The sequence below is a fragment of the Nansenia antarctica genome (assembly GCF_963989245.1).
Source record: "Nansenia antarctica genome assembly, chromosome: 2".
Taxonomy (NCBI): domain Eukaryota; kingdom Metazoa; phylum Chordata; class Actinopteri; order Argentiniformes; family Microstomatidae; genus Nansenia; species Nansenia antarctica.
In genome coordinates, this window is record NC_137675.1 from 84,229,104 (window position 1) to 84,239,041 (window position 9,938).

Consider the following 9,938-nt stretch of genomic DNA (forward strand, 5'->3'; position numbering starts at 1 on the left):
ATTGAAACAGAATTACATTCTGATCTTCAGAATTGTGAATATTTCAGTGTTGCATTGGATGAGTCTTGTGACATACAAGACATACCACAGTTGGCAATATTTGCACGGTCAGTTTCAAAAGACTGTGTGATCAAAGAAGGCAGAGAAGAGATGATATTTAGCAGCTTTCCCACCTGCTTTCATTTCATTCATGCATATTCAGTCGTGTGTGTGAGAAAGAAAAATAAATAAATCTGTCTGCAAAGTAGCCTATTGGAAATGTATTATTGTGTGTGTGTGTGTGTGTGTGTGTGTGTGTGTGTGTGTGAGTAAGAGGGAGTGCTTTTGTGAGCCCGCATGTATGATGTGGCTCTTTGTGGTACCCCAATATTTTTTTGTGGCTCTTAGTCTCCGACTGGTTGGCCACCCCTGGTCTAGGGGGTAGGGAGTAGGGGGTAGTGTCTAGGGCAGGGGTGCCCAATACGTCGATCGCGATCGACCGGTCGATCGCAAAGGTAGTATGGGTAGATCGCATGGCATTGAACAACAACAACAACAACAAAAGTTCAAAAAAAGTAAAAAAAAAAAAAACGAAAGTTCAAAAAAAAATAATGTTGTTCGCCTATCATCCATCCTCACTATGGCTTTTGCCACTTGATTGACGTACAGGTAAGCCAGTCTGAGATCTGATCTTTTCACCTACACCTAACACGCGGTTCACCACGCATGCGCAGTCAACAGCACCAACTACAAAATACAAAATACCGGCGAGACTAATTACCTAGTTAGCCTTCCAATTTCTACTATTTACTATATAATACTAAATAAAGGCTATACAAATGAGTGGGGAAGCTGGACCAAGTAAGAAACTAATAACGTATAACTTCCATCCAGAATGGGAGGAGGACTTTTTTACACGATGTGATATTGGAAGTGCGTCTGTCTGATCAGCAAATCTACGATGGCTATTTCAAAGAAGGGAAATGTGGCAAAAGAGCGAAAACGTACGGCTGCAACGATAGCTTCTTATCGCGTCAGTCACGTTCTTGTTAAACACAAGAAGTCATTCAAAGACGGCCAAATTGTGAAAAAAGTTTCTCGAGGCTGCAGATTGCCTTTTCGATGACAGATCCACAGTGGCTGATGACACCTTGCAACCAGCTCCTACAGCCCTGACTACTAGAAACTAGCTGCCTCCTCCCAGTGCCAGGTCTCCCACTAAGGTAGAGAAATGCATTTATTTCCTCCTTTCAAACTAGGGAATTACCTGTTTTGTATCTGGTTTACTTTTCTGTTTGTTGGATCAGTAGTTGGCTATGGTACTGCAGACTGGCTGTCAGTGTGTGAGTGAGAGAAATTGAGGTGTGTGTGTGTGTGTGTGTGTGTGTGTGTGTGTAAGAGAGAGAGAGAGAGAGAGGGGGTGGGGGGAGAGAGAGAGGGAGGGTTTGTGCTATGGCTCCCTATGCAGACTGGCAAATGTGTGTGTGTGTTTGTGTGTTTGTGTGTTTGTGTGTGTGAATGTGTGTGTGTGTCTGTGTGTGTGTGTGTATGTATGTGTGTGTGAGTGAGAATAGCAAAGAGGGAGGGTTTGTGATGGTCTTCTCCTGTGTGGCTGTGTGACAGAGAGAGAGTGTATTGTGAGTTTACTATGCAGGCTGGGAAGTGTGTGTGTGTGTGTGTGTGTGTGTGTGTGTGTGTGTGTGTAGTACGTGCGTGCGTGTACGTTTGCGATGTTGAAACTAGACTGGTAGATCTTGGCAGACTGGCTACTTGAAAAGTAGATCTTGGTTCAAAAAAGTGTGGGCACCCCTGGTCTAGGGGGTAGGGGTAGTGTCTAGGGTGTAGGGGCTAGTGTCTAGGATGTAGGGTGTAGGGAGTAGGGGCTAGTGTCTAGGATGTAGGGTGTAGGGAGTAGTGTCTAGGATGTAGGGAGTAGGGGGTAGTGTCTAGGATGTAGGGTGTAGTGTCTAGGATGTAGGGAGTAGTGTCAAGTATCTAGGTTGGAGGGGCAGGGGTCAACAAGGTCCAGTTAGAGAAAATGTCCTCAAGCAAAGGTCCGGAACATAATAATGTCGAGCTTGCGTTATGATTAAGTACATATACAGTATATACCGTATATATATATTCAAGTACAATTCAATAATATTTCAACAATATCTATTGTACATTTTCACATTGAACTGGAGGGATTATAAGTAAGTAAAAAGAAAAAGAATACATTCTTTTCTCATTTCAAGTAAACTAAAGGCTGCATTTAAATGTAAAGATACATATGAGAGCTTTTGAAAAATGTGCATCTTAAAATACAGTGCTTAAATTGAGAAAAACGAAATAAAAAGTGTAGCTTGAGTTCCCCTTTCTCTTCTATGTTGCCAGCACATCCTGCGTTCATATTTCAGTTTTCTTTGTGGCAGATGATGCTGACATAGGTATCTGCTTGATTTCTTCACAAAACTCTTGCTTCCCCTCATGTAAGGTTTCAGTTACCACTCAAACACATTTACTGACGGTCAATGTTGCATATGTTGACCCAAAATCCAAGCAACTTAAAGGGAATATTCATTAGCACGTTGTTGGGCAGTGAATGAATGAATGTGTTTCATATTGTGTATTTTCTGTGTCCTCAGTTGAGATTTGAGTGTCTATGTTTCTGCTCAAAAGACGTGTGTTTAGACTCGTAGTGGCGTTCCACAATGCTGCTTTTAACAATCGCCACAGTCTCTGAACATATCGTGACGTTAGAATTATAAGGTATTATGACATCACGTGAGTTTAGAATGATAAGGTTCCATCTCCATTTTTGTCAAAATTTAGTTTTTTTACATAATCTGATCCATTAGGTGTTTATTAATGCCTGTGTGGTGTTATGTTTTTAAATGTTGACATTTTTGAGTTAGTAATTAATCAAATACAAAGGTTCCATCTCATAATGGAATGTAAAAACTTTGACGCTCAATATCTCTGAACTACCCTAAACGGAGATAGAACCTTATCATTCAAAGCTCACGATATGAGACATACTGGTTTTGAACTGAACTCAGGGTTCCCACACCTTCTGGAACATCACATTCAAGCACCTTTCAAGGACTTTCAAGACTCAGTTCCCTCAAATTCAAGGACCCAACACGGCATAGTTTGAGACAGATCTAGATGAGAATTGATATAATAGGAACTATCCGCTCACAGACAACAATTAAAAAGAGAGGCTTGAATGTGTGAACACTAGATGGCCTCTTGCCTTCTCCACCACAGCACAGCAAAACAATATATTGTGAAATATGTGTGAAGTTAAGCAATACAGACACTTATTTACTAGTTGATGAGCTTTAAAGTAAGTAAAACCTTTTTGAATACATATATTTATTTTTGAGAGAGAGAGAGAGAGAGAGGGGAATTCAAGCACTTTCAATGACACAAACTTTCAAGGATTTCAAGGACCCGTGGGAACCCTGTGAACTGTCAGTGGGAAGAATGACCATGTAACAGTCTGTCCATACTTCATTAAAAGCTGTTTTCACTGTCCACTTTTCTCTGACTCACTTATTCCTCTAGTCCTCTCGACTACTGTCTCGTCTCATCTTTCCCCTGTGTGTGTGTGTGTGTGTGTCTCTCATCTCACTAACTGCTGATCAGAATGCACAGATTCCATTGGCTGAGGAGCATCACGTGAGATGAATTACAACGCGTGCGATTGGTCTGTGAGTTTCCTGGGCTGCTAAACCAGTGCCGCAAAGGCTAGAAAAGCTGCGCAGATTAAGATAGAAATGCTCCGTCAAAAAGTCATAATTCTCAATAATTTAGTCTAGGGTGGAGTGTCTAGTGTCTAGGGTGTAGTGTCTAGTGTCTAGTGTCTAGTGTGTAGTGTCTAGGGTGTAGTGTCTAGGGTCTAGGGTGTCGTGTCTAGGGTGTAGTGTCTAGGGTCTAGGGTGTCGTGTCTAGGGTCTAGGGTGTCGTGTCTAGGGTGTAGGGCAGGGGTCGGCAATAGGCGGCCCGTGGGCCATTGCTGGCCCGTCACCAATAATATTTGGCCCAGCAGATTATTTTGAGAATCCATTTATTATATTTTTTATTTTTTTTTTACAATATCGGACCGACAGTCCCACACCACGCCTATAATGTCCGAATAGAGAATCGACCTCCACCTGAATAATGCGTATTGTACTTTTATTCATGTTGAGAGTGAATGACACAGGGACAGACAATCAGGCAGCGAAGCGCACTGACGCTGAACCCCTCAGAGTGAATCATAAGTAGGTGGACAAGGCGTGGTGCTGAAATAGCGTGTGTGGTTTGAAAAAAATAACATCAGCTCATTAAATCATTCAAACGTAATGTTTACGTATGTGACTGCAACACACATATGAACAGTAACAAAGCAAATTCTGTTTAATTTTCTGAAAAACATTGACAACAAAATCGGCGCAAAAGTGGTGGTAGGCCTATGCTCCTGAAACGACAGAGCAAACGCGCTATTAGGGATAATAAGTACAATGAGCCATAAGCCATTCATTCAAAATATACAAAATACAATTAGGTTATTAAATACAATAACGACAGGCTTGGTACTCACGTAATGTGAAAAGTGGCATCTCTCATCGGTCAGTATTTGCTTGATATCTGGTGATATTGACGTCACTTTAATCCGCGGTTGTTTTGAAAACTAATAATATTCTTGATTTGATTATTGATAACTTGAGTGTTTTCAAAGGGACATTTAGGCAGGTTTGTAATAACGGACACTGTATTTCAAATTAATTAGAGAGAGTCTCAACTATCGCAACTCTATAGTTTATGCACCGCCGCAACCTTCTTTCTACGATGCAACGATCTCCTGTAAGGGGTTCAGAGCTGTCTGGAGTTCCTCCTGGATTGACACAAAACTTTACTGAGGAGATTTCTGGACTAATTTGACAGTCCCACTATGCTTTCATACTCAGTGATTACTAATTAATAAGACCATTATGATAACGACATGGATCCATGTTGAGATGTCCGCGAGACATGCAGAGATTGTTTGTTATTTGAAGGGTATACCGCCATCCGCAGGCAGTTTATTTTTATTTTTTATGCATCAATCGATTCCTCTCGTGCGTCTTTATCACATTCATTGACGAAAAGGACGACTCGCATGTATAGAAAGGGAACATTGTGAGCACGGAAAATGTGAGTCTCACAACGGCTTTGCATTGATGAAACGTAGGATGAACGTATAGTTCGCTGTCCATTCCTCTTTAAATGCCCTGTTTTCACCGTCAACTTTCCTCTTTAGACCTTTGGAGAGTGACATGATGTTTCTCTTGCTAGCAGGTTAAATGTTTAGCTAACTTCACCCGACACGCAAACAACCAATCCAATAATAATGTGACCTTGTCTGGGAGGAGGGGGGAATAATTATCTGAATAAAACTATGTTAAATAATTATTAGAATAAGTTAGGCTGCGATACATCGTCAGTCCACACATTTATTATTCAAAACTATGGAAAAGGGTGAAACTACGTTTCAACGTTGTTGAGAATCACAACACAAACTCGCTAGTCAAGCCTAATACTGCAACGTAATGGATTGGACTACTACCTAGTTAACTAGAACACTACTTTACATTGTTAGCAGGCTCACAAAACAAGCTGTGTTAGTTGACTAGCAATGTGTACAAGTATTAGAACGTGTCACATTTTTTAAACAATCAATTACTTAAATTAGCCTTTGATTATGTTCTGGCCCGCCATCTAGTGGCTCAAATTTTTTTGGGCCCGAGGCCAAACCTAATTGCCGACCCCTGGTCTAGGGTGTAGTGTCTAGTGTCTAGGGTGTAGTGTCTAGGGTCTAGGGTGTAGTGTCTAGTGTCTAGGGTGTAGGGTCTAGGGTCGAGGGTGTAGTGTCTAGTGTCTAGTGTCTAGGGTGTAGGGTGTAGGGTGTAGGGTGTAGGGTCTAGGGCAGGCCTATTCAATTAGCGGCCCAGGGGCCACATGCGGCCCAGGCGCGACCCCCGATTGGCCCAGCCATAAAAGCAGAGAAAAACATATTTAAATTTTGCTGTCAATTATCACTTCATCTATGACGGCCAGCATACAGTCTTTCATGGTTTCAGACTTTTGCAAAAGTGCAGAGTTTGATTGCATCCTACAATCGGAGCTGTACAACGATGGTACGGACATGCACAGCCCAAGAGAGAGGTACAGCAGCATCCCTTCGTGTTTCCTGGATCTTAGCAAAGAAGAAAAGGCCATTCACTGATTCTGAAACCATGAAAGACTGTATGCTGGCCGTCATAGATGAAGTGATAATTGACAGCAAAATTAAAACGAGTGTGGCATCTGCTATTAAAAACGTTCCCCTGTCAGACACTTCAAACATTCACAGGGTTGAAATTCTTGCTACAGATGTGTTTGAAACACTGTTAAAAGAACTGAAGAAAGCTGATGTTATGTCTATAGCAGTAGACGAGTCCACAGACAGAACCGATATCGCACAATTGTGCATATATGTCCGTTTTTTTTACGGCAAATGCTTCCGAGAGGAATTGCTCGGTTTACTGCCGTTAGAAGGACACACAACTGGCGAGATAGTCTTTAAGAACATTTCAGAATTTTTCAAAGACAATGGTCTAGATATGAAGCGTGTGGGAATGCTTGTGACGGATGGGGCTCCATCCATGACAGGGAGAGTAAATGGTTTGACAGCACGCTGGTCCGCTGTTGCACCTCAGATAACATCCTTACACTGCATTGTGCATCAGACGGTGTTGTGCGCAAAACTCAGCGGGGAGCTTAAAACAACAATAGACAACGTGATGGCTACAATTAATTTTATTCGCTCCACTAACATTAAGAAAGTAGCAATCCATGTGCTCAGTATGTTTGGATCAACATACACCTGTGAAGCAAGCTTTTCACACATGAACACAATAAAAAGCAGCTCTCGTTGTTCCCTGACTAACAGTACTCTTCACCAATGCCTTCGGATTGCATTGACATCTTATGAGCCAAATGTCACTGCTCTTGTTCAGAATAAAAAATGTCACTTCTCACACTAAGAAAGTCAGCGGGGTAAGATTAGATTAGATTAGATTCAATGTTATTGTTTAACTGTAACTGTAACTTGTTTAATTGTGCACTCAAGGCATTGATGGTTATTTTCATTCAGTTAAAAGCACTTTGTGATGTGTCAGCTATGACCAAAATGTTTATTTTACAAAAGGACTTTTTTAAATTGGTATACTACTGTACACTTTTTTATGCACTTTGAGATGTGCATGGGTCAGTTGAGACCAAAATGTTGTTGTTTTACCTAAAAAGTGAAAAAAGTATTGCTATTAGGTTCTGTTCAATTACAGCTCTTTTATTGTGTTCAGTCAAGTCTTTTTGACGTGCCTGTGTCAGATGTTACCTAATTTAAAAGGAAAACTATAAATAAACTGCTTGTATTTCATTAGGCCTACATTCATTTGTGTTGGTTTGAAATGTGTCATTACCTGGTGCCTAGGCTACTGGTCGCTGAAAATGTCTGGCCCAGCAAAATTTCTTGGTTTTCAAATCTGGCCCAACCAAATTTGTAATTGAATACCCCTGGTCTAGGGTAGGGCTGCAACTAACGATTATTTTGATAATCGATTAATCTGCCGATTATTGTATCGATTAATCGGATACAAAAAAACGGGGGGAAAAGAATTTTTTGATTTTGATTTTTTATTAAAAAAGAATTATTTTGCTAATTTTATTTTATGTTTTCTAAATCAGCCAGGCCTATACATATACATGTGCAAAATGAATAAGTATTAATAAAAAATTAAAAATAATATAAATAAAAAAGGCTTTGCTACATCAAATAGGTTTAACAACAGGCCATGGACTATGGCGGTAGATTGTTTCAATAAAGTAGTTGAACTCTAGCTCAATACATGCATTGTTTTAGGTAATAACTTTGCTTAATGTAAAGGTCAGTAACCCAAAGTGCAATATAGGCTACAGACAAGAAGACACTAATGTTTTTATATAACAGATATGCTCCAAAACAATGCAATGTGTCCTCTCACTCCATACAATAGGCTAGGCGACAGTCAGTGCCTCACTCTAACTCACGGGTAGCTTGGTAGGCTACCACTAGCTAGCCTTTAGCTTATCACCTCTGCTCTACCACTGACGTTAGCCAGCTAGCTAAATACACTTGTCATGCAATATTGAATTCATGAATGCGAGCAAACACTCACTGGCTATCGCATTACATTACAGTCATTTAGCTGACGCTTCGCCAGAACTCACACTAACGCATTTGCATGGAGAGCAGGAGACCATGGCAGGGCTGAGCCCAGCAGGACTTCTATAATAAAACAATAGGAAGTTAGCTGTAACCCTCCTCTATAGAAACATAGTTAGTGTAACCCTCCTCTATAGAAACATAGTTAGTGTAACCCTCCTCTATAGAAACATAGTTAGTGTAACCCTCCTCTATAGAAACATAGTTAGTGCTCTGGTTCTCAGCACAGCTACGGAGACTACAGCTGGACGAGCAGCATAGTGACAGTCAGCTAGCGGCAGCAGCGAGCTAACCCTGCTAGCTAACTCACTAGCATGTCCTGACAGCAGACAGCAGACAGCTTCACTCTCAAGGCTTTTGAGTAGCATGATTTAAATGTAGCCACCGCGCCGGTGTAGGTACCGGATTTTCCCACTTTTCCGGTTCCGGTCATAGGTTCTGCCCTTTCCGGCCATAGGTAGCGCTATGATTCGCTATGATTCGCGATGCCTACACCGGCCGGTGCGTCAACAGAAAGTAGGTTTGTTATGGAAACAAAACCCGGAAAAAAAAGAAAAAAAAGAAAAAAAAAGACGAATCGATAATGGCATTCGTCGCCAACGAATTTCATTATCGATTTTTATCGATTTAATCGATTCGTTGTTGCAGCCCTAGTCTAGGGTCTAGGGTCTAGGGTCTAGGGTCTAGGGTCTAGGGTGTAGTGCATAGGGGGGTAGAGGGTAGTAAGTATCTCACCATCGGCTCCATGTCCGACAGACCCTCATGCAGACACACAGCTCCCTCTGGCTGAGGTGTTGGAAGACCCGCAGCCACACGTCGCGGGGCAGCACGTGGGACGCCCCCCCGTCCAGGGGCAGGCAGTGGGGCTCGGGGCAGGCCGGGGGGGGCCGCACCAGGTGCCGCTCCATCTGCACGGGCCGGGGGGGCGAGGGCACCGCGGGCGGGCTGCGCTTCATGATCTGGGAGCGGGGCGCCAGGCGGGAGGGCTGGGAGCGGGGGGAGGCGGCCAGGGCCGACAGCCCCCCCCCGGAGGAGTGGCTCCCCAGCAGCCCCCCCCCTCCTCCTCCTCCTCCCCCGTTGGACGTGGCGGCGGAGGAAGAGGAGGAGGACGAGGAGTTGCTGTTCCTCGACGCCGCCTGGTTCTGCTTGCTGTTGTTGTTGTTGCTGCTGCTACGGATCTTGTTGCCACGGCTCCCTCCTCCTCCTCCTCCTCCTCCTCCTCCTCCTCCGCCCTTGCCCGTCGTGCCGTGCCGGTGGTTGGCCCCTCCCCCCCCGGTGACTCCGCCCCCCCCTCCGCTGGCGTTCTCCTTCTCCTGCGTCTCCCGGTCGCCCCTCACGCCGGCGCGCGTGCGTCCGTTGCGCGTCGTCTCCGAGCCGTTGCTGCGCTTCCCGGAGGACGAGAAACCTCCGCCGCCGCCTCCGCCCTCCGACCCGGGGGAGGGGCCGTGACCCCCGGGGCCGGAGGAGGGGGGGGGCTGCGTGGAGGAGAGGGGGGAGGGCGGGGGCAGGGGCGTCGACTTTCTGCTCCTCTCCCCCGCCCCTCCTCCCCCCCCTCCCCCCCCGTCGTCGTCCTCGCCGTCCGCCATCAGCCCCTTGCGCCCTCCTCCTCCTCCTCCGCCTCCCCGCTGAGGCCCCTCCCCCCTGCGCCGCGGCGGCTTGTTGTCCTCCTCCGCCGCCTCCCTCTCCTCCTCTCCCCCGCCGCCCC

The 9,938-nt window shown here is 44.5% G+C and overlaps 1 protein-coding gene across 1 annotated transcript in view; it reads right to left on the reverse strand.

The window, feature by feature from the left end:
- fbxl19 (F-box and leucine rich repeat protein 19) overlaps positions 1-9,938 on the reverse strand; it is a gene marked incomplete at both ends in the record, with an annotated part of 31,906 nt that overhangs the window by 5,564 nt on the left and 16,404 nt on the right. Inside the window, 1 exon segment of the mRNA XM_080523712.1 lies at positions 8,969-9,938. This exon segment is cut by the window's right edge and continues 532 nt beyond it. Within this exon segment, the coding sequence (XP_080379838.1) occupies positions 8,969-9,938 (970 nt within the window).